Raw genomic sequence first — 25,764 nt, forward strand, 5'->3', positions numbered from 1 at the left:
TTCAACACCCAAAGTCATTTGAACAATTTTGGGTTGAGGAGAATGTTGTGGTTTAGAGGCAAAATGGTGATCACACGATTGTGAAACGGCTGTGCTACACCACCGATAAAGCAGCCGGTGACTGAGAAGAATCTGTGACTTCTCTGCATTTAGTAGTTACTACTCACCTGGGTAGTCATATGTAGGAATCTCCTCTTTACACCACTCATCACCCCTCACATATGTCTCTGTAGTATTAATATGGGTCAGCTCTTCACCCTGAAACAAATATTGTAAAAGTCACAGACAGATGAAGAAGTCACATCTATGATCAGCTCTAATCCTGCCATCTCCACCGTTCTCATTACACAAGTATAAATCATATAATACTGGTGGATAAAACAAGACTGAGCACAAGACCTTCACAGCCGTCTACACATTATAGGGGAAATCTCTTGACACCTTCTCTCCATCTACCTGATGATCCTGAGGAACATTGGGATCTTCTTGTTTACAGTCCTGTGGAAGAAAAGGACGGGGACATCTCTCTGGTGTTGTCCTCTTACTGGATAGATCTGGAGAAAACACATACAGGGACTGAATTTATTCTCTACATACAGATAATTATAGGCCGTGTGTATTTAGTCCTGTCTATTACCTGGTGATGTGAGGAGTTGAGGAACCTCCATCATGATGTCCTTGTAGAGATCTTTGTGTCCTTCTAAATACTCCCACTCCTCCATGGAGAAATAGATGGAGACATCCTGACACCTTATAGGAACCTGACAAATACAATGATACCGTCATCCCCTGATCCCTTTATAGCGTTACTGTATAATGTCCCAGCATTCCCAGCAGTGTCACCTCTCCAGTCAAGAGCTCAATCATCTTGTAGGTGAGTTCTAGGATCTTCTGGTCATTGATGTCCTCATGTATTACGGGGGGAGGTGGAGGTCCTGTGATTGGGCTCAGGGGTCTTCTCCATCTGACAGACGCAGGGTCCTGACAGCATTCACTAGAAGTCTTCTTCTTCACTACTGTGTAATCCTGGTTATGGAGAGACACATTAATAAATCTCACTACAGACATTTCCAGAGTCCTCACCTCTCCAGTTCTGTCCTTCTATTATTCCCATAGATAAGAATGATGTAATGTGACGTCATCAGAATCTCTCACCTCTCCAGTAAGCCGGAAGAGGATCTCTAGGGTGAGGTGTAATATCCTCTCCGCCATCTTGTCTCTGTCCATATCCATCCTTGATGGGTAAATCAGAAAAGTTCTCTTATATAGAAGATCTTCACTGAGAGGATCCGATATTGTAGAGACCTGAATGAGAAGATGATCTGATGTAACATCATAAAAATCCTGTGTAATAATTCAATTACTGGAGATAATAAATCTCCTCATATGTTTCCCTTATTATTTTACAGTATTTGGTTTTCTTCTTTACAGAAGAAACAGACAGGAATTATCTGATCCCAAAGTCTCCATGTAGAGTGATTTGTGGGGTTTATTTCTGGCCTTAGGCTTTCCTATATTACAAGAAAAACACCGGAAAAAGCAGATGTTAAAATGTTCCAAAAGAAAATTGAGTCCAATAATTGTTGTAAAAAGAAAAAAAAAATGTGTAGCAGAAGACACATTTAATTTTTTTTTAACACCTGAAATATTATTTTAAAAATAATTAACTCTTTTGGGTACCAGAACACAGAGGTAAACCGCAGGGACGGCACAGGTCTCCTGATATCTCATCTCCCAACATTTCAATCTGCGCATGCCTTCAGATTATGAGAGGCACTCCTCAAATTTGGGGTAAAAAAAAGTGTGTTTTATAATCCGAATAACACAGTACTTCAGATAGCAACAACACTTTATGAAGGTTCCTCTCTCTTATGTAGAGTCACAAACATTCCGGTTATATATGGCCACACAACTTTTGGTACAAGCTACAGCTGTCCAGCAAACCATTATGGGAAGTCCCATGATCTCCTGTGGGAACCATACAGGCTGAGATGTGTCACTATGGCCCATCAGAGCTACTCCCAGTTGATCTGTGAGGACCTCACTGGCTGAGGTGCATCAGTACGACTCCTCAATCCCCTTTAATTAGGCCTTCTGCTCACCCAGGGCAAAGTTCCTACCATTTTTAAGGGAAGGTGCCATAAAAAAAAATTCAACAATTGAAAAACAAAATGTATAGTATTATAGTTTGAACACTATGGGGAGCACCTACTGAAAATTGCCATGGAAACTTAGTGTACAGCTCAAATTAATTTACAACTGCAGTAAATGTGGGTGGAGTCTGATCACATGTGTGTGATGTCACTATTCCCCGCCCCTTCTGGGTGTTTGTAACAGGATAAGAGTGGATGAAGTTTAGGATCACAGTGAGGAGCCATTTTGTTGGTGACTCCCAGGGATACTGACCAGTAGACAGTGTCATCGAGGACGGCCAGCAGCACTGATTCTTTTATTTGGTGCTACTTGCTGTATCATAAGCTGGGGTTAGATACGTGGAGTGTATCACGTGCTGCGATTAGATACGCTTAGAGTAACACACGTTAAGATTAGATACAAGGCTAAGTGTAGTGTATCACATGATGGGATTAGATACTGAGCTCAGCGGAATGTATCACACAAGAAGGGATTAGATACACAGTATCTAATGTATGTAATGTGTGACCCCGCTCTGTCCACTTCTCGAGGAGCTGTGGTGTAATGTGTGACCCCCGCTCCATCCACTTCTATGGGAGCAGTGGAGTAATGAGTGACCCCCGCTCCGTCCATTACTACTCCCATAGAAGTAGATCAAGTTATCCCCGAGAGCAGAATCGTTTATCAAAGGAACAACCACATGTAACCCATTCTATCAGTCAAACATCAGAAAAAAGGTCAGAGAGTATTTATTTAAAAAATCTTACAAAATTTATTAATCAAGTTGATAAAATAGAAATTAGATCAGAGTGACACTAATAGCAGGGATGTCAGGGGATAATAAAGAAATTATTATATCTGTTCCAAAAAAATGGAATACAATATACATGCTAATATAGAAATTACATATAGCGCACTGTAAAGATTTTATACATCAATGAATAACAGAACTGCATTTAATTATCAAATGGTCCCATCAGGGATCCTATCATATTATGAAAATGCAGCACAACGGCTCAAACCAAATAAAGCGACAACGTCTCATGCACAAGTCTGTAGGAATGGGCAACTAAACCCGAAGCATAGTGCAACAGCGCATGTTGTATGATCAAGCCTAAGGTAAAGTGCAATAGTGCGTACCATATATGTAGACTATTAGTGCTCATGTGTAGATGTAACTAACACGTGATAAGCAATGTAACTTACATGAAATGAAAGTTGTGAACTCCCTACCTGCCGCCTCAACGCGCGTTTCGCTGGTCTTCGTACTATATAGTCTACATATATAGTATGCACTATTGCACTTTACCTTAGGCTTGATCATACAACATGCGCTGTTGCACTTTGCTTCGGGTTTAGTTGCCCATTCCTACAGACTTGTGCATGAGACGTTGTCACTTTATTTGGTTTGAGCCGTTGTGCTGCATTTTCATAATATGATAGGATCCCTGATGGGACCATTTGATAATTAATGCAGTTCTGTTATTCATTGATGTATAAAATCTTTACAGTGCACTATATGTAATTTCTATATTAGCATGTATATTGTATTCCATTTTTTTGGAACAGATATAGTAATTTCTTTATTATCCCCTGACATCCCTGCTATTAGTGTCACTCTGATCTAATTTCTATTTTATCAACTTGATTAATACATTTTGTAAGATTTTTTAAATAAATACCCTCTGACCTTTTTTCCCATAGAAGTAGACAGAGCGGGGCCACACCTTACACCACTATTTCTATAGAAGTGGACAAAGCAGGGTCACACATTAGTGTGTATAGTGGCCCCATATATTGATTCACAGTATAATGTCCTCATATAGTGCTCCACAGTATAATGGTCTCCTATAAGGCACCATAGCATAATAGCCCCATATAGTGCACCACAGTATAATGGAACCATATAGTGCTCCACAGTATAATGGCCTTATATGGCTCTCCACAGTATAGTGGACCCATATAGTGCTCCACAGTATAATGGCCCCACATATTGCTCCACAGTATAATTGCCCCATATAGTGCTCCAAAGTATATTGGCTGGATACAGTGCTCCACAGTATAATGGCCCCATATAATGCCCTAAAGTATAATCGCCTCATATAGTGCTCCACAGTGTAATGGCCCCGTATAGGGCTCCATAGTATAATGGCCCCATATCGTGCTCCACAGTATAATGGCCTCATACAGTGCCACAGTATAATGGCCACATACAGTGCTCCATAATGGCCTCATACAGTGCTCCACAGTAAAATGGTCTCATACAGTGCCCCACAGTATGATGGCCGCATATAGTGCCCAACAGTACAATGGACTCCTATAGTGCTCCACAATATATTGGCCCCATATAGTGTGTCCTGGATTATGGCTCCATCCTGGCATATGGCCCCATCCTGGCACATGTCCCTCAATCCTCTTATTTTGCCCCTGTTAAAGGCCCCCAATCCTGTTATACGGCCCTCATCCTGTTATATGTCCCTTCATCCTGGTGCACGTCCCCCATCCTGGTATATACATATGTCCCCAATCCTGGTATATAGCCCCATATATTCAATACATAGAAAAAACAAACACTTGTACTTACCTTCCCTGCGCTCCCACACAGTGCTGAATCCTGTTCTTTGTATTCATAGCACAGAAGATGGATGATCTCCCTGCTGTGCTCTGAACCGGTCAGCAGTGAGCAGTGATCAGCAGCCTATAATGTAATACTGACAAAAAGGCTGAGATCACCGCTCCGCGCCACATCTGAAGATACTCAACTCACCCGGAACCACCACTCCCCTTCACTTCCACTCCCCGGCAGCGCCTGTCATCGCACGCACTAAGAAGTGTGCATGATAAAGGGAAAATAAAGTCAGCAGCAAACACTGCAGGCTACACAAATATGGCCGCAATCTTCTCCCACAGCTGTGACCTGAACAGCCCAGGGGGAGTGTCCACGTCACAGCTAAGAGGCAGGAGAAGCAGCCTTAAAGCAAGAAATGTGGTCAGACGGTGACCAGTTTCTTATGCCCAGGGGCTTCTGTATTTGAGGTGTGTAAGTGTCGTGCTCACACACACCCCCAAACGCAAAAGGCAGCCCTAAATGGCTGAAATAAAAATTAATTTAAAAAAAAAACTATTAAAGTTGTACATTTAATTTTGTATTAAAATGGATTATATAATCAATAATTATTAAATACAAAATTAAAAATCAAAGCACCTTCCCTTTAAGCAGGCCTCCTGGCTTGAGCTAAGGACCTCACCCTGCTGTTTGTCTCCACTATGCTCCCTTCCTGGAATCAGGATTCCCACTGCCATTATATCTTTGCTTTCCTTCAGAACGTACTATAACAGTATGATGGCCCCATAGACCCCACACAGTATTATGGCCCCCACAGCCCCTCATACAGTATTACGGTTACCACAGTCTGCCACACAAAATAAGGATCCCCACTCAGTATGGAGACCCTTACAGTCCACCACACCCCCTTATTATAATGGCCCCCACCAGTCTCCCACAGAGTATGAGAGCCCCCACAGCCCTCCACAATTCCTGATATAATAATAAAAAAAAACACACGATTCACCCAACCCCGTTCCCGAGGCACGCTGCTCCAGTCTGTGCAGTGTGAGCACTGAGGCACCATACTACAGGTGTGATGTAGCGACGTCATTGTGCCTGAGTCTCAGACTCATAGGCGGAGGCTGAATGGTGGATCATGAGCTGTCGACTCACAGATTCACTATTCTATTCAATAGTTTCACTGTCACGGTAATGTGGATATTGCTAAAATTGCGATGATGAGGAAGGAGAGAGTGTGACCAGTGCCAAACCGCACCGAGCCCTCTCAATTCCCAGGCACCATAGCAGCCGGGGGATGGCAGTCCTCTGGAAACATTATAATGTGTGTGGGGGTTGGCGCTACTGTGTGTATATTATACTGTGTGTCAGGGGGGATGACGGTACTGTGGTAACATTATACAGTATGTGGGGGTATAGCAGTACTGTGAGAACCTTACACTGTATGGAGAAAATGACAGTACTATGGGAGCATTATACTGTGCGTGGTGGAATGGCGGTACTGTAGGAACATCATACTTTGAGTGTGGAGGCGATAATTGCGGTACTGTGGAAATATTACCTTTTGTGTGAGGAATGTCAGTACTGTGGGAAAATTATACTCTGTGAGGGGCATCATACATACTGCAGGAGGGGTGTAAGAGTGTGTGCTATTAGAAGCAAGAATCCTCAGCATGGTCAAGCATTTATACAAGATGACTGCCAACTGCAGTCAAGACGGGACCCTGTGGAAACGATGGGAAAAGGGAGAGTTTCAGAAAGGAAGAGTCTAGATGGTACCTTGGGAAACGTGACCTTGATGATGCAGGTACCTGACATAAAAGGCTAACCTGCCAAAACGGGAGCAGATTTCGCATCAAGCAAAGGAATGGGCAGGATGTGTCCAGTGGAAAGATCTGAGGCCAAAGTATTAGGCCATGGTAAAGAGCTCGAGGCAGCAAGTTGAGGTGCCCCAGGAAGTAGAACCTGTCCAGCGCCAGACAAGTCCCAGAGTCCAGGCTACGCCAGCCAAGGCCTGAGAACAAGACATGAACTGGTCAAGACTCATAGGCCAGACTACTCCAGGTAAGAGCTGAGTATCAGCTCGCACTACTTTGGATACGAGAGACATCTGCCGTTGGTCAAGCACCGACGATTCGTGAGGAGATTCCGGGAGTATATTCCTGCAATGAAAAGCTGGTGGCTCAATTGAGCCGGGCCGTTGCTTCCAGCATTGATGTACAGTACAGAGGTTGGTACAGGCTAGTACAACAGACAGGAGGGGCCCAGTGAAGTGAAGATGGACCAGCGAGTCTTGATAGACTTTATCAGGAGAACTTGCAGCCTAGAGGGAAGAACCGGAGACCCCCGCTAAGGCCTGTGTTTGCAGAAGAGATAGTGTTGTGGCCTATACGTGTCGGGACTATTACCCTTGTCAGTAGCTAAAATGAAACATACAATTAGAGGTTGTTATTACACTTAGAGTGAGCAGGAGAATTCATTCATACAGTGGCATGTAAAAGTTTGGGCAACCGTGGTGAGAATAATTGTTATTGTAGACAGTTAAGCATGCTGATGATTAAATGATCTTTTAAAGTGCTAACATTAAAGATGACACATTCCCTTTGTATTTCTAGGCAAAAACATATTTATATATTTTACATTTTAAAAATTACAAAATCGAAAGTGGGTAGATGCAAAAGTTTTGGACCCTGCATGGGTAGTACCTAGTAGCACCCCTTTTTGCAAGTATCACAGCTTGTAAACATGTTTTATAGCCAGCCAGAGTTTTCCATCCATTCTTCCTTGGAAAATTATTCCAGTTCTGTGAGATTCCTGGTTGTCTTTCATGCACTGCTCTTTAGAGTTCGGCCACAGATTTTCAATGATGTTCATATCAGGAGACTGTGAGGGCTCTTGCAAAACCTTCAGCTTGGGCCTTTTGAGGTTGTCTATTTTGGATTTTGACATGTGTTTAGGATTATCCATTTGTAGAAGACATCCTTTTTCAACTTCAGCTTTATTACAGATGATGTTATATTTGCAACAAGAATGTGTTGAAATTTCATTGAATTCATTCTTCACTCTATCCGTGAAATGTTCCCTATGCCATTGGCTGCAACACAGCCCCAAAGCATGATTGATCTACCCCCGTGCTTAATGATTGGCTAGATGTTCTTCTGCTGAAATGATGTGCCCCTTTTCTCCACAGGTACCTTTGATCATTGTGGCCAAAGAGTTCTATTTTAACCTCATTGGTCCACAGGACTTGTTTGCAAAATGCATCAGGCTTGTTTAGATGTTCTTTTGCATACTTATGACACAGAATTTTATGGTGAGGACGCAGGAGATGTTTTCTTCTGATGACTCTTCCATGAACGCCATATTTGTGCAGGTGTTTCTGAACAGTAGAACAAGGTATCAGAACTCCAGAGTCTGCTAAATTTTTCTGAAGGTATTTTGCAGTCAAGTGAGGGGTTCTTGATTGGCCTCTTTAACAATCCTACAAGAAGCTCTCACTGAAATTTTGCTTGGTCTTTCAGATCTTATCTTGACATCCACTGTTCCTGTTAACTGCCATTTTTTATTATATTTCGAATTGAGGAAAGGGCAACTTGAATCCGCTTTGCAACCTTCTTATAGCCTTCTCCTTCTGTGTTGGCTTCCACCATTTTCCCTTTCAGAGCGCTAGGCACAAGGTTAGAGAAGGCTGGGTTTTTATAAAGAATGGAAAGTCAGATCACCTGGCCTTTCCTAATGATGATCATGAACAAGCAATAACCCTAATAGGCTAATCAAGGTCTGAAACCTTGGTCAAAGTTATCTGAGCACTCAAATCTCCAAGAGTGCCCAAACTTTTGCATCAGCCCATTTTCCTTTTTGTAATTATTAAAACATGAAAGATTATTTTTTTTTTGCCTAAAATACAAAGGAAATGTGTCATGTTTAACTTTAGGTCTTTTAAAGATCATATTATCTTCAACTTGTTTAAATGTTCACAATAACAGTAATTTTGACCAGGGGTGTCAAAACTTTTACATGTCACTGTATAAAACATATAATAATGGTGGATAAAAAGACTGAGCACAAGACCTTCACAACTGCCTACACATCATAGTGGAGACAACTCTCCAGCTACCTGATGATCCTGAGGAACATTGCGATCTTCTTGTTTACAGTACTGCAGAAGAAGAGGACGGGGACATTTCTCTGGTGTTGTCCTCTTACTGGATAGATCTGGAGGAAACACATACAGGGACTGAATTTATTCTCTACATACAGATAATTATAGGCTGTGTGTATTTAGTCCTGTCTATTACCTGGTGATGTAAGGGGCTGGGGAACTTCCGTCATGTCGTCATTGTACAGATCTTTACAGCCTTCTAAATACTCCCACTCCTCCATGGAGAAATAGACAGCAACATCCTGACACCTTACAGGAACCTGACATATACAATGATATCATCATCCCCCGATCCCTTCATAATGTTACTGTATAAAGTCCAAGCATTCCCAGCAGTGTCACCTCTCCAGTCAGCAGCTCAATCATCTTGTAGGTGAGTTCTAGGATCTTCTGGTCATTGATATCCTCATGTATCAGGGGGTGAGGTGGAGGCCCCATGATTGGGCTCAGGGTTCTTCCCCATCCCTCAGATACAGGGTCCTGGCACCGGTCACTAGAGGTCTTCTTCACTACTGTGTAATCCTGGTTATGGAGAGACACATTAATAAATCTCACTACAGACATTTCCAGAGTCCTCACCTCTCAAGTTCTGTCCATCTGTTATTCCCATAGATAAGAATGATGTAATGTGATGTCATCAGAATCTCTCACCTCTCCAGTAAGCCGGAAGAGGATCTCTAGGGTGAGGTGTAATATCCTCTCCGCCATCTTGTCTCTGTCCATATCCTTCTGTGATGGGTAAATCAGGAAAATTCTCTTATATGGAAGATCTTCACTGAGAGGATCCGATATTGTAGAGACCTGAATGAGAAGATGAGCCGATGTAACATCATAAAAATCCAGTGTAATAATACAATTACTGGAGATAATAGGGGGAAACATATGAGAAGATTTATTATTTTACAGTATTTAGTTTTCTTCTTTACATCTACTAATAAAACCTATATATTTTCGGCCACAGACAACAAGCAGTTTCTTCCTCGGAGTCGGCAGCTGAATACGTTCCTCATAGACTCATCTTCCATAACGCTAATTCTCGTCTCATTTACCGACCCTGGAATCGGCATTAGCAATACTGCAGGAGATATTCATTACACGTGACAGGAGAAATAACTACTTCATGATGAGGACGACATCTTCATCTTCTGCTACGGCTCTAGAAACATATTTGGCCAGTGTCCGTCACTGACTCCATCACCACCGGCCGTCTATATGAAGGTTTCCTGTCTTCCCCGCACTGTAATCTTCTATCACGTTAGATCTCTGGTCTGATTCACACACAGAAGTTTGAGGCTTTTAGAAAAGCTTTTTTGTAAGAACAACAAGACAGGAGTTATATGATAATAATGTCTCCATGTACAGCGTTTTTTTCCCTGGGATTTGATCTTTTTTTTTTTTTTAAAGCATGCTTCCATATTTTACATGAAAAACACTACTGTGGGAACATTATACTGTGTGGAGGCCCTGCACTATGAGAGTAATACATGTTTCCTTGGTTCCCATCTTTCATATTTGGTTCGTTTGTATCTATCAGAGGAAAAGGAACAAAACCATTGTGATTCTTATAAGGAGACAACACAAAACCCCCTAAATATAACATTTTAGAGCGACTGGATCCTGTTTCAGGACTCAGTGGATTTTTATAAACTATTCCAATTGATGGGTCGTTCTCTCGTGAAGTGTTTCTGGGTTGTTGCCGTGTGATTACCTCAAGATTTTCCCCTCATCTTTCCCTCCCTTTTTCTGTACCCCTTCTCCTTCTCTTTGAATCCTCCTACCCTCCCTAACAATTGTATTTACTTATTTTACTCCTTCTAACCTCTATGTTGGAATTTTCAGAATCATTTTTCATTTGCTAGTTTGTTTTGTAGCTACAATGTTGAGCGACCTGTTTATATTTCCGCATGACTATTTTTATCATTACAGGTTTTGTTAAGTCCTGCGTGACTTATTTGATCATAATATATTTGGTCGTATGTTACTTTTTGGTGTTTTCAAAATTGATCAATAAAAACAAACTGAACATAAATATAACATTTTATAACAACCCCACACCATTTGTGAATTCATAAAGGGGCACTTTTCCGTGTTTGTCAGAACTGTCCGAGGATTATTAGAGGGGATAGTTTCCCCCCCAATTAGAGGGGACACCTGTGGATATTGGGGTCTTTACCTGCTACAGTTCTGGTGTGGACCCTCCAGCACTTACCTGCACAAAGAGAATAATGGGGCCTCCAGCACCGACCTCCACACGCTGAGCCGCACACCACAACCACATATGTGGCTGGCATTGGCTGCTCTGTGCACAGGACCTGTGATGAGGTCACAGGAGGGGAGGAGTCAGGGGGTCACATGATCAGGGGCCTCAGTGTATGCAGGACTCTGCTGTGCTGGTTGTCATGGTGCTGGATGAGGGGAAGTTTATGTGTGGGGTCAGGAGGGGTTTACAGTGTGGATGTAGCAGAGCCGTGTGTGTACGAGGTGTACGGAGCAGAGCCGCGTGTGTACGAGGTGTACAGAGCAGAGCCGTGTGTGTATGAGGTGTACAGAGCAGAGCTATGTGTTCGAGGTGTACTTATCGGAGCCGCGTGTGACGTGTACGGAGCGGAGCCGCGTGTATGAGGTGTATGGAGCGGAGCCGCATATGTACGAGGTGTACGGAGCGGAGCCGCGTGTGTACGAGGTGTACGGAGCGGAGACGTGTGTGTACGAGGTGTACGGAGCGGAGCCGCGTGTATGAGGTGTACGGAGCAGAGATGTGTGTGTACGAGGTGTACGGAGCGGAGACGTGTGTGTACGAGGTGTACGGAGCGGAGACGTGTGTGTACGGAGCGGAGCCGTGTGTATGAGGTGTACGGAGCGGAGACGTGTGTACGGAGTGGAGGCGTGTGTGTACGGAGCGGAGCCGCGTGTATGAGGTATACGGAGCGGAGACGTGTGTACGGAGTGGAGGCGTGTGTGTACGGAGCGGAGCCGCGTGTGTACAAGGTGTACGGAGTGGAGGCGTGTGTGTACGGAGCGGAGCCGCGTGTATGAGGTGTACGGAGCGGAGACGTGTGTACGAGGTGTACGGAGCGGAGCCGTGTGTGTACGGAGCGGAGCCAGAGGTGTACAGATCGGAGCCACGCATGTACGAGGTGTAAGGAGCGGAGCCGTGCGTGTAGAAGGCATATGGAGCAGAACTGCTCGTGTACGAGGCGTAAGGAGCGGAGCCGCGTGTGTATGAGGCGTACGGAGCGGAGCTGTGCGTGTACAAGGCATACAGAGCATAGCCGCGCGTATACGAGGCGTACACAGCAGAGGCATGTGTGTTCGATGTGCACGGGTGATTATAATCACAAATTTCACAATATCATGTTCTGGGAAGGTCACGAATACCACCTGCTGTGATCTTTAGTGCGAATAGCTCTCTTCTTCCCTGTGTCGCCCAGAAAATGACATCGTTGGCTGACGAATAATGAAGGAGGCCACAGGCTGTTCACACTAACAGGTCGGTTATTGGAAAGCGAACAGTGAGCGTATGGTATATACACCTCCAGATTTCAACACATGGAATAAGTATAAACTGCCGTATGATCACTGCTAACTCCATGATAGCCCCAAACTACTCGCTGCCACCACCAATCGTTTTAACAGGCTGATTAGAGGTCTGGCTTTTGTAGCGCAAGGCTTCGGGGGGTGGTTACAGAACAAAAGGAACAGAACTATTACATTTTATATTTAATCCAAAAGGGAGGCAGTGTTTATGAGAAATATACAAAAGATTTTATAAAGGGGACAAACAATACAGCATATACAGTTACAGAAAATAAAAGGGATAAAACAAAAGAAATTTACTAAGCTACTCGCAGAGACGAGTTAGCTAGCGGACAGAAGAAATCCGGTTGAAAACGCCTGGTAAATGGGATCAAGCTTACACAGACATGTATCTTTCTCAGCATTGAACATAGAACAGAATTTGCCTTGATCTTTTATCAGCCCCTGACCTACAAACCTCAAGTGGGCCAGGTTGTGGGAGCTACTCAGCCCTTCAAGATTTAATGAAATCCCAACTTCTGTGACAACTTCACTCCTGATGGTCACAGAAGTTTAAGTTTGCTGTCATATTTCCATCGGGATTTTACCGTTCCATAGATAGCAAACATGGCATAGCTGTTGTCAATTACCTACCCACTGTGGATTTGTGTCTCATAGGCAGGGGTTACAGTTACGAAAAATTGGGTCTTCTTCCCCTGTTAGCCCCAGTGATGAAAATCTATGTTTTATCTATATCAGATTTATACTAATTTCGATATTCAGTATTTCCATGATGAAAGGAAATTTCTTGTGATTTACTTTGATATTTAATTATCTCTCCTGATTTGGATTCTCACCAAGAACATGTCCGTGTTATATTACAAAGATTGATGGAGAATTTTTTGTTTGCTAAAATTGAGAATTTGCTGTTGAGGAAATTTCATTTCTGGGGATCATTTTATCATCTGATGGGCTTAAGATGAATCCTGGGAAGGTGCAATTCATAATAGATTGGATCCAACCTAGTGACCTGAAAGGATTCACCAACTATTATAGGAAATTCATTAGGGGTTTTCTCAGATTGCTGAACCTCTTACTGACCTTACCCGAAAGGGGGCATGTCATGGTTCTCAATAGCAAGAGACCATAGTAAAGCATACAAAAGGACTAGCTCTTGGAAGATGGGAACTCGAGCTGACTGTGAGCTAAACCTACCGCACAAATAACAGTGGCCGGGTAGCGTGCCTACGTTTTATCCCTAGACGCCCAGCGCCAGCCGGAGAACTGACTGACCCTAGCAGAGGAAAATACAGACCTGGCTTACCTCTAGAGAAATTTTCCCCAAAAGGCAGACAGTAGCCCCCACATATAATGTCGGTGATTTTAGGGGAAATTGACATACGAAGTATGAAGATAGGTTTAGCAAATTGAGGTCCGCTTACTAGATAGTAGGAAGACAGAAAAGGGAACTACACAGTCAGCTGAAAACCCTTTCAAAACACCATCCTGAAATTACTTTAAGACTCTAATATCAACTCATGACACCAGAGTGGCAATTTCAGCTCACAAGAGCTTCCAGCCTCAGAAATATTCAAACACAGAGAACTGGAACAAAAATGCAAAACAAACTTAGGACTACAAGTCCAACTTAGCTGATAGTAGTCTAGGAGCAGGAACATGCAACAGAAAGGCTTCTGGTAACATTGTTGGCCGGCATAGAAATGACTGAGGAGCAAGGCTAAATAGACAACTCCCACATCCTGATGGAAACAGGTGAACAGAGGCGATGAAGCACACAAGTTCAGTACCACCAGTGACCACCGGGGGAGCCCAGAAACCAAATTCACAACAGTACCCCCCCCTCAAGGAGGGGGCACCGAACCCTCACCAGAACCACCAGGGCGATCAGGATGAGTCCTATGAAAGGCACGGACCAAATCGGAGGCATGAACATCAGAGGCTGTCACCCAAGAATTATCCTCCTGACCGTAGCCCTTCCACTTGACCAGATACTGAAGTCTCCGTCTGGAAACACGGGAGTCCAAGATCTTCTCGACAACGTACTCCAACTCACCCTCAACCAACACCGGAGCAGGAGGCTCAACGGAAGGCACAACCGGTACCTCATACCTGCGCAACAATGACCGATGGAAGACATTATGAATAGAAAAAGATGCAGGGAGGTCCAAACGAAAGGACACAGGGTTAAGAATCTCCAATATCTTGTACGGGCCGATAAACCGAGGCTTAAACTTAGGAGAAGAAACCTTCATAGGGACAAAACGAGAAGACAACCACACCAAGTCCCCAACACAAAGACGAGGACCAACACAACGACGGCGGTTGGCAAAATGCTGAGTCTTCTCCTGGGACAACTTCAAATTGTCCACCACATGCCCCCAAATCTGATGCAACCTCTCCACCACAGCATCCACTCCAGGACAATCCGAAGACTCCACCTGACCGGAAGAGAAACGAGGATGAAACCCCGAATTACAGAAGAAAGGAGAAACCAAGGTGGCAGAACTAGCCCGATTATTGAGGGCAAACTCCGCCAAGGGCAAAAAGGCAACCCAATCATCCTGATCCGCAGACACAAAACACCTCAAATAAGTCTCCAAGGTCTGATTAGTTCGCTCGGTCTGGCCATTAGTCTGAGGATGGAAAGCAGACGAAAAAGACAAATCAATGCCCATCCTAGCACAGAACGCTCGCCAAAATCTAGACACGAATTGGGTTCCCCTGTCAGACACGATATTCTCCGGAATACCATGCAAGCGAACCACATTTTGGAAAAACAGAGGAACCAGCTCGGATGAGGAAGGCAATTTAGGCAAGGGGACCAAATGGACCATCTTAGAGAAACGGTCACACACCACCCAGATGACAGACATCTTCTGAGAAACAGGGAGATCAGAAATAAAATCCATGGAGATGTGAGTCCAAGGCCTCTTCGGAATAGGCAAAGATAACAACAATCCACTAGCCCGAGAACAACAAGGCTTGGCCCGAGCACAAACATCACAAGACTGCACAAAACCTCGCACATCTCGCGACAGGGAAGGCCACCAGAAGGACCTAGCCACCAAATCCCTGGTACCAAAGATTCCAGGATGACCAGCTAACGCAGAAGAATGGACCTCCGAGATGACTCTACTGGTCCAATCATCAGGAACAAACATTCTACCAGGCGGGCAACGATCAGGTCTATCCGCCTGAAACTCCTGCAAGACCCGTCGCAAGTCTGGGGAAACAGCAGATAATATCACTCCATCCTTAAGGATACCTGTCGGTTCAGAATTACCAGGGGAATCAGGCTCAAAACTCCTAGAAAGGGCATCCGCCTTCACATTTTTAGAACCCGGTAGGTAAGAAACCACAAAATTAAACCGAGAGAAAAATAACGACCAGCGCGCCTGTCTAGGATTCAGACGCCTGGCAGACTCAAGATAAATCAAATTCTTGTGGTCGGTCAATACCACCACCTGATGTCTAGCCCCCTCAAGCCAATGACGCCACTCCTCAAAAGCCCACTTCATAGCCAAGAGCTCCCGATTACCAATATCATAATTTCGCTCAGCGGGCGAAAATTTATGAGAAAAGAACGCGCAAGGTCTCATCACGGAGCAGTCGGAACTTTTCTGCGACAAAACCGCCCCAGCTCCGATTTCTGAAGCGTCGACCTCAACCTGAAAAGGAAGAGTAACATCAGGCTGACGCAATACAGGGGCGGAAGAAAAGCGGCGCTTAAGCTCCCGAAAGGCCTCCACAGCAGCAGGGGACCAATCAGCAACATCAGCACCCTTCTTAGTCAAATCAGTCAACGGTTTAGCAACATCAGAAAAACCAGTTATAAATCGACGATAAAAATTAGCAAAGCCCAAAAACTTCTGAAGGCTCTTAAGAGAAGAGGGTTGCGTCCAATCACAAATAGCCTGAACCTTGACAGGGTCCATCTCAATGGAAGAGGGGGAAAAAATGTACCCCAAAAACGAAATTTTTTGAACCCCAAAAACGCACTTAGAACCCTTTACACACAAGGAATTAGAGCACAAAACCTGAAAAACCCTCCTGACCTGTTGGACATGAGAGTCCCAGTCGTCCAAAAAAATCAAAATATCATCCAGATACACAATCATAAATTTATCCAAATATTCACGGAAAATGTCATGCATAAAAGACTGAAAGACTGATGGGGCATTTGAAAGACCAAAAGGCATTACTAAATACTCAAAATGGCCCTCAGGCGTATTAAATGCGGTTTTCCACTCATCCCCCTGCTTAATTCGCACTAAATTATACGCCCCACGAAGATCAATCTTAGAGAACCACTTGGCCCCCTTTATTCGAGCAAACAAATCAGTAAGCAGTGGCAAAGGATACTGATATTTAACCGTGATTTTATTCAAAAGCCGATAATCAATACACGGCCTCAAAGAGCCATCTTTTTTAGATACAAAGAAAAAACCGGCTCCTAAGGGAGATGACGAAGGACGAATATGTCCCTTTTCCAAGGACTCCTTAATATATTCCCGCATAGCAGCATGTTCAGGCACAGATAGATTAAATAAACGACCCTTTGGAAACTTACTGCCCGGAATCAGATCTATTGTACAATCGCAATCTCTGTGCGGAGGTAGTGAACCAAGTTTAGGCTCCTCAAAAACGTCACGATAATCAGATAAAAATTCCGGAATCTCAGAGGGAATAGATGACGAAATGGAAACCAAAGGTACGTCCCCATGAGTCCCCTGACATCCCCAGCTTAACACAGACATTGCTTTCCAGTCGAGGACTGGGTTATGAGATTGCAGCCATGGCAATCCAAGCACCAACACATCATGCAGATTATACAACACAAGGAAGCGAATAATCTCCTGGTGATCCGGATTAATACGCATAGTTACTTGTGTCCAGTATTGTGGTTTATTACTAGCCAATGGCATGGAGTCAATACCCTTCAGAGGTATAGGAACTTCCAGAGGCTCTAAATTAAACCCACAGCGTTTGGCAAAGGACCAATCCATAAGACTCAAAGCGGCGCCAGAGTCGACATAGGCGTCCGTGGTAATAGACGATAAAGAGCAAATCAGGGTCACAGATAGAATAAACTTGGACTGTAAAGTACCAATTGAAACAGACTTATCAACCTTCTTAGTACGTTTAGAGCATGCTGATATAACATGAGTTGAATCGCCACAATAGAAGCACAACCCATTTTTTCGCCTAAAATTCTGTCGTTCGCTTCTGGACAGAATTCTATCACATTGCATAATCTCTGGCGCCTTCTCAGTAGACACCGCCAAATGGTGCACAGGTTTGCGCTCCCGCAAACGCCGATCAATCTGAATAGCCATTGTCATGGACTCATTCAGACCTGCAGGCACAGGGAACCCCACCATAACATCTTTAATGGCATCAGAGAGACCCTCTCTGAAATTCGCCGCCAGGGCGCACTCATTCCACTGAGTAAGCACAGACCACTTACGAAATTTTTGGCAGTATATTTCAGCCTCATCTTGCCCTTGAGACAGGGCCATCAAGGCTTTTTCAGCCTGAATCTCTAAATGAGGTTCCTCATAAAGCAACCCCAAAGCCAGGAAAAACGCATCCACATTGAGCAACGCAGGATCCCCTGGTGCCAAAGCAAATGCCCAATCCTGAGGGTCGCCCCGGAGCAAGGAAATTACAATCCTGACCTGCTGTGCAGGATCTCCAGCGGAGCGAGATCTCAGAGACAAAAATAATTTACAATTATGTTTGAAATTCTGGAAGCGAGATCTATCCCCGGAGAAAAATTCAGGCAAAGGAACTCTAGGTTCAGATATAGGAGCATGAATTACAAAATCCTGTAAACTTTGAACCTTCATAGCGAGACCATTCAGACCTGTAGCTAAACTCTGAGGATCCATTTTCATCAGGTGAAATCAGAACCATTCAAGGATTAGAAGGAGAGAGAGACGAAGGCTGCAGTAAGCAGAGATGCTAGTGAATCAACTAATGAGCAAACTCAGGAAAAAAAAAAAAAAAAAAAAAATTTCTCTGCAGACTTCTTTTCTCTCCTTTCTTCTGCCAATTATTTTAACCCTAGGCCGGCCAAACTGTCATGGTTCTCAATAGCAAGAGACCGTAGTAAAGTATACAAAAGGACTAGCTCTTGGAAGATGGGAACTCGAGCTGACTGTGAGCTAAACCTACCGCACAAATAACAGTGGCCGGGTAGCGTGCCTACGTTTTATCCCTAGACACCCAGCGCCAGCCGGAGAACTGACTGACCCTAGCAGAGGAAAATACAGACCTGGCTTACCTCTAGAGAAATTTTCCCCAAAAGGCAGACAGTAGCCCCCACATATAATGTCGGTGATTTTAGGGGAAATTGACATACGAAGTATGAAGATAGGTTTAGCAAATTGAGGTCCGCTTACTAGATAGTAGGAAGACAGAAAAGGGAACTACACAGTCAGCTGAAAACCCTTTCAAAACACCATCCTGAAATTACTTTAAGACTCTAATATCAACTCATGACACCAGAGTGGCAATTTCAGCTCACAAGAGCTTCCAGCCTCAGAAATATTCAAACACAGAGAACTGGAACAAAAATGCAAAACAAACTTAGGACTACAAGTCCAACTTAGCTGATAGTAGTCTAGGAGCAGGAACATGCAACAGAAAGGCTTCTGGTAACATTGTTGGCCGGCATAGAAATGACTGAGGAGCAAGGCTAAATAGACAACTCCCACATCCTGATGGAAACAGGTGAACAGAGGCGATGAAGCACACAAGTTCAGTACCACCAGTGACCACCGGGGGAGCCCAGAAACCAAATTCACAACAGGGGCAGATGTCAAGGTTTGGTCACCGGATACTATGAGGGTTTTTGAAAAATTGAAAAGTGTTTTAGGTCTGCTTCTGTTCTAATCCAACTCGATCTTCAAGAACCTTACATTGTGGAGGTGGATGCTCCGTTCATTGGGATAGGGGCTGTTGTATCTCAGGGTTGCCAAACTATAACCAATTTATGTGCATTCGTTTTTTTCTCGAGCAAATTTTTGTCTCATGAAAGAAATGATGCTGCTGGGAATTGTGTGTTACTCGCTGTTGAATTAGCTTTTAAGGAATGGAGACATTTTCTGAAGGGACCAGTTCATCAAGTCACTGTGGTCACTGACTATAAGCATTTTACACTTTCAGGCCAGGGTCCAAGAATGTGAATGCTGACGCATTATCACGCAGTTTTAGTTCCATTTCTCCTCCATAAACTCTATTTTCCATAAGGGCATTGTGGTTTCTGTGGTATCCTCGGAGTTGAAACTGAGAGCCATAAATTTCAGTCTTTGGTTCCTTCCGTCACTCCTAGGTCCAAATTATTTGTATTTGTGTTCCTAACATTGTGTCTGCTACAGGAGATTCATGATTCAATCTTGAGTGGTCACCCTGGAGTCTCAGCTATGTGGAATGCCATTACTAGTTTTTTTTTGGTGGCCATCTATGAATAATGATATTAAAGATTTTGTATTCGCTTGTGAAGTTTGTGCGCGTACTAAAGGGTGTCATAACAGACATTACCAATTCCAAAAATACAGTGGACTCTTCTGTCCATGTATTTTATCCATGTATGGTGGGTAGACTGTTATTTGGGTAGCGGATCACAGATTTAGTAAACCGGCTCATTTGGTTATTTTGTCAGGGTTACCTAATGCCGAGTCTCTCCAGGTTGTTTATTTATCATGTTGTGAGATTGCATGGAATTCCTCTTAATCTTGTATCTCATATGGGAGATCAATTTGTCTCCAATTTCTGGAAAGCTTTTTGTGAAAAAACTGGGGATTGATATTTTCCTGTGCCTACACCCTGAAATAAACAGTAGACAGAAAGGACAAATCAATCTTTGGAACTTTTTTTTAACTGTAAATTTTTCATAAAATTTTACAAGTAACCAATTACAAACAAAAGATCCAGATAAGCCAAATATTACAATCTAGGCAGCAAGTAGAATACAATGAAAATAGCAAAATAGGAAATATTCACTTAAAGAACTTCAAATACAAAGTACAGTTACATAAAATATAATATGAGGGAACACCCCCCCCCTTCTTAGCGGAACCTAAACTGAAGTGGTTGTTGATGGACTCAAGATGCTTGATTCCACTATATACTATCTCCATCTTTTAATCAGCTGGCTAATACCTAAACAAATATAAGCAAAACCAGACAGGCAGGGACAAACTGCATAGTAGATTACTCCGATTGTATTGCATGTAATGTGCTGTGTAGTTTTCTTACCATTGCTGGATTCAAATGTAAAAGAACGAGACATATTTGGGCAAGCAATACAGTTATTACAGGGAAAAAATCCCCACTTTGGTCCCTTGGATCCAAAGGCCTTCTCCAAATTAGGTCCTGGGTAGTAGCTGTGGACAAGTTGGTCCTTAAGATTGTAGGACCTCCTATAAGTTACAAAAGGTTGGTCATATAAAAGTTTTGCCAGAGTTTGGTCCATTTTCAATATAGGCCAGTATTTTTTCAGGGCATCCTTCACCTCACACTATTTGTTATTGTACGTTGAGATGAATCTCACCTTTGGTTCTTCAGTGATTTTCTTTTTTGGTTTCAACAAATCATTGTGGTTGGCTTTTGTGGCCTTTCATAGACCTCTCTTTGTGACTCTTTTTTAGTAGCCACATTCTTCAAATAGTAGTGAGAATGTTTGCTTGTTCAGAAAAAGTCTGATCACTTGAACATATCTTTTTCACCCTGAGAAACTGACCGGTTGGTATACCATTAATAAGCGGTTGCGGATGCGAAGAATTTGCATGAAGCAGTGAGTTTACAGCCGTATCTTTTCGATATATCGTTTGCAAAAATCCATCTTTTCCTCCTGTAATTTGAATATCCAAAAAATCAATTGTTGTTTGGCTGTACTTACACGTTAATTTGATATTCAGATCATTCTCATTCAAAATTGCCAAGTATTCGAGAAGATCCTGTTCTGAGCCTTGCCAAATCATCAGAATGTCATCTATGTACCGGACCCAGAACATGACTTTCTCAATAAAAGCCACTGGCCTGAAGAATATAATTCTCTCCCACATGCCGAAAAAAAAGTTTGCATATGAGGGCGCAAAGGCCACCCCCATTGCATTCCCCTGCAGATAAATAGTTCCTTTAACCCCTTTCTGACATTGGACGTACTATCCCATCGAGGTGGGGTGGGCCCGTATGACCACCGACGGGATAGTACATCCAGCGCGATCAGCGGCACTCACGGGGGGAGCGCGGCCGATCGCGGCCGGGTGTCAGCTGACTATCGCAGCTGACATCCGGCACTATGTGCCAGGAGCGGTCACAGACCGCCCCCGGCACATTAACCCCCGGCACACTGCGATCAAACATGATCGCGGTGTGCCGGCGGTACAGGGAAGCATCACGCAGGAAGGGGGCTCCCTGGTGCTTCCCTGAGACCCCTGGAGCAACGCGATGTGATCGCGTTGCTGCGAGGGTCTCTTACCTCCTTGCTGCAGGTGCCCGGATCCAAGATGGCCGCGGCATCCGGGTCTTGCAGGGAGGGAGGTGGCTTACCAAGTGCCTGCTCAGAGCAGGCGCTTGGTAAGCCTGCAATGCTATAAGTCAGATCGGTGATCTGACAGAGTGCTCTGCAAACTGTCAGATCAGCGATCTGTGATGTCCCCCCTGGGACAAAGTAAAAAAGTGAAAAAAAAAATTCCACATGTGTAAAAAAAAAAATAATTCCTAAATATATAAAAAAAAAAATATTATTCCCATAAATACATTTCTTTATCTAAATAAAAAAAAACAATAAAAGTACACATATTTAGTATCGCCGCGTCTGTAACGACCCCACCTATAAAACTATATCAATAGTTAACCCCTTCAGTGAACACCGTAGGAAAAAAAAAAAACGAGGCAAAAAACAAGGCTTTATTATCATACCGCTAAACAAAAAGTGGAATAACACGCGATCAAAAAGACTGATATAAATAATCATGGTACCGCTGAAAACGTCATCTTGTCCCGCAAAAAACGAGCCGCCATACAGCATCATCAAAGAAAAAATAAAAAAGTTATAGGCCTCAGAATAAAGCGATGCCAAAATAATTATTTATTCTATAAAATAGTTTTTATCGTATAAAAGCTCCAAAACATAAAAAAGATATAAATGAGGTATCGCTGTAATCGTACTGACCCGAAGAATAAAACTGCTTTATCAATTTTACCAAACATGGCACGGTATAAACGCCTCCCCCAAAAGAAATTCATGAATAGCTGTTTTTTTGTCATTCTGCCTCACAAAAATCGGAATAAAAAGCGATCAAAAACTGTCACGTGTCCGAAAATGTTACCATTAAAAACATCAACTCGTCCCGCAAAAAACAAGACTTCACATGACTCTGTGGACCAAAATATGGAAAAATTATAGGTCTCAAAATGTGGAGATGCAAAAACTTTTTTGCTATAAAAAGCATCTTTTAGTGTGTGATGGCTGCCAATCATAAAAATCCGCTATAAAAAATGCTATAAAAGTAAATCAAACCCCCCTTCATCACCCCCTTAGTTAGGGAAAAATAATAAAATTAAAAAAAATGTATTTATTTCCATTTTCCCTTTAGGGTTAGGGTTAGGGCTAGGGTTAGGGCTAGGGTTAGGGTTAGAGCTAAAGTTAGGATTAGGGTTGGGACTAAAGTTAGGGTTAGGGTTGGGGCTAAAGTTAGGGTTAGGATTACATTTACGGTTGGGATTAGGGTTGGGATTAGAGTTAGCGGTGTGTCAGGGTTAGGGGTGTGGTTAGGGTTACCGTTGGGATTAGGGCTAGGGGTGTGTTTGGATTAGGGTTTCAGTTAGGCACATCAGGGGCTCTCCAAACGCGACATGGCGTCCGATCTCAATTCCAGCCAATTCTGCATTGAAAAAGTAAAACAGTGCTTCTTCCCTTCCGAGCTTTCTCGTGCGTCCTAACAGGGGTTTACCCCAACATATGGGGCATCAGCGTACTCGGGACAAATTGGACAACAACTTTTGGGGTCCAAGTTCTCTTGTTACCCATGGGAAAATATAAATTTGGGGGGCTAAAAATCATTTTTGTGGGAAAAAAAAGATTTTCTATTTTCACGGCTCTGCGTTGTAAACTGTAGTGAAACACTTGGGGGTTCAAAGTTCTCACAACACATCTAGATAAGTTCCTTAGGAGGTCTAGTTTCCAATATGGGGTCACTTTTGGGGGGTTTCTACTGTTTGGGTACATTAGGGGCTCTGCAAATGCAACGTGACGCCTGCAGACCAATCCATCTAAGTCTGCATTCCAAATGGCGCTCATTCCCTTCTGAGCTCTGCCATGCGCCCAAACAGTGGTTCCCCCCACATATGGGTATCAGCATACTCAGGACAAATTGGACTACAACTTTTGGGGTCCAATTTCTCCTGTTACCCTTGGGAAAATACAAAACTGGGGGTTGAAAAATAATTTTTGTGGAAACAATTTTTTTTTTTATTTTCACGGCTCTGTGTTATAAACTGTAGTGAAACACTTGGGGGTTCAAAGTTCTCACAACACATCTAGATAAGTTCCTTAGGAGGTCTAGTTTCCAATATGGGGTCACTTTTGGGGGGTTTCTACTGTTTGGGTACATTAGGGGCTCTGCAAATGCAACGTGACGCCTGCAAACCAATCCATCTAAGTCTGCATTCCAAATGGCGCTCCTTCCCTCCCGAGCTTTGCCATGCACCCAAACAGTGGTTCCCCCCCACATATGGGGTATCAGCGTACTCAGGACAAATTGGTCAACAACTTTTGGGGTCCAATTTATCCTGTTACCCTTGTGAAAATACAAAACTGGGGGCTAAAAAATCATTTTTGCGAAAAAAAAAAAAAGAATTTTTATTTTCACGGCTCCGCGTTATAAACTGTAGTGAAACACTTGGGGGATCAAAGCTCTCAAAACACATCTAGATAAGTTCCTTAGGGGGTCTACTTTTCAAAATGGTGTCACTTGTGGGGGGGTTTAATGTTTAGACACATCAGGGGCTCTCCAAACGCGACATGGCGTCCCATCTTAATTCCAGCCAATTTTGCATTGAAAAGTCAAATGGCGCTCCTTCCCTTCCGAGCTCTGCCATGCACCCAAACAGTTGTTTACCCCCACATATGGGGTATCGGCGTACTCAGGACAAATTGCATAACAACTTTTGTGGTCGAATTTCTTCTCTTACTCTTGGGAAAATAAAAAATTGGGGGCAAAAAGATAATTTTTGTGAAAAAATATGATTTTTTATTTTTATGGCTCTGCATTATAAACTTCTGTGAAGCACTTGTTAGGTAAAAGTGCTCACCACACATCTAGATAAGTTCCTTAAGGGGTCTACTTTCCAAAATGGTGTCACTTGTGGGGGGGTTTAATGTTTAGGCACATCAGGGGCTCTCCAAATGCAACATGGCGTCCCATCTTAATTCCAGTCAATTTTGCATTGAAAAGTCAAATGGCGCTCCTTCCCTTCTGAGCTCTGCTATGCGCCCAAACAGTGGTTTACCCCCACATATGGGGTATCGGCTTACTCAGGACAAATTGCACAACAACTTTTGGCATCCAATTTCTTCTCTTACCCTTGGGAAAATAAAAAATTTGGGGCGAAAAGATAATTTTTGTGAAAAAATATGATTTTTTATTTTTACGGCTCTGCATTATAAACTTCTGTGAAGCACTTGGTGGGTCAAAGTGCTCACCACACATCTAGATGAGTTCCTTAGGGGGTCTACTTTCTAAAATGGTGTCACTTGTGGGGGGTTTCAATGTTTAGGCACATCAGGGGCTCTCCAAACGCAACATGGCGTTCCATCTCAATTCCAGTCAATTTTGCATTGAAAAGTCAAATGGCGCTCCTTCCCTTCCGAGCTCTGCGGTGTGTGTCATGGTTCCCAATGGCAAGGGAACGTCAGAGAACTTAAATAACAGACTAGCTCTTGGGTGATGGAATCTCGAGCTGACCGTGAGCTAAACCTACCACACAACTAACAGTGGCCGGGTGACGTACCTACGTTTTATCCCTAGACGCCTAGCGCCAGCCGGAGGACTAACTAACCCTAATAGAGGAAAAGACAGACCTGGCTTACCTCTAGGGAAATTCCCCCAAAAAGGAGACAGAAGCCCCCCACATATATTGACGGTGAGTTCAGAGGAAAAGACACACGCAGTATGAAGGTAGGTTCAGCAAAGCGAGGTCCGCTTACTAGATAGCAAGAAGATACAATAGGGAACTTCATGGTCAGCTGAAAACCCTATTAAAATACCATCCCGAAATTACTTTAAGACTCATGTGTCAACTCATGACACCGGAGTGGCAATTTCGGCCCACAAGAGCTTCCAGCTACAGAAAA

At 43.4% G+C, this 25,764-nt stretch overlaps 2 protein-coding genes across 2 annotated transcripts in view; both read right to left on the reverse strand.

Moving 5' to 3' along the window:
* The window catches only part of LOC143766328 (uncharacterized), a 29,602-nt gene extending 18,442 nt beyond the window's left edge, over positions 1–11,160 (reverse strand). Inside the window, exons 1-10 of the mRNA XM_077253916.1 lie at positions 11,071–11,160; positions 9,513–9,662; positions 9,204–9,383; positions 8,998–9,121; positions 8,817–8,914; positions 1,156–1,305; positions 844–1,026; positions 638–761; positions 457–554; positions 168–258 (exon numbers count right to left, since the gene is read on the reverse strand). Of these exons, the coding sequence (XP_077110031.1) occupies positions 168–258; positions 457–554; positions 638–761; positions 844–1,026; positions 1,156–1,305; positions 8,817–8,914; positions 8,998–9,121; positions 9,204–9,383; positions 9,513–9,662; positions 11,071–11,139 (1,267 nt within the window). The 5' untranslated portion in view covers positions 11,140–11,160. The remainder of the gene's footprint in view (positions 1–167; positions 259–456; positions 555–637; positions 762–843; positions 1,027–1,155; positions 1,306–8,816; positions 8,915–8,997; positions 9,122–9,203; positions 9,384–9,512; positions 9,663–11,070) is intronic.
* The window catches only part of LOC143768210 (uncharacterized), a 422,546-nt gene that overhangs the window by 383,729 nt on the left and 13,053 nt on the right, over positions 1–25,764 (reverse strand). The gene's annotated exons all lie outside the window — the stretch shown is intronic.

The sequence above is a fragment of the Ranitomeya variabilis genome, chromosome 4 (assembly GCF_051348905.1).
Source record: "Ranitomeya variabilis isolate aRanVar5 chromosome 4, aRanVar5.hap1, whole genome shotgun sequence".
Lineage (NCBI taxonomy): Eukaryota > Metazoa > Chordata > Amphibia > Anura > Dendrobatidae > Ranitomeya > Ranitomeya variabilis.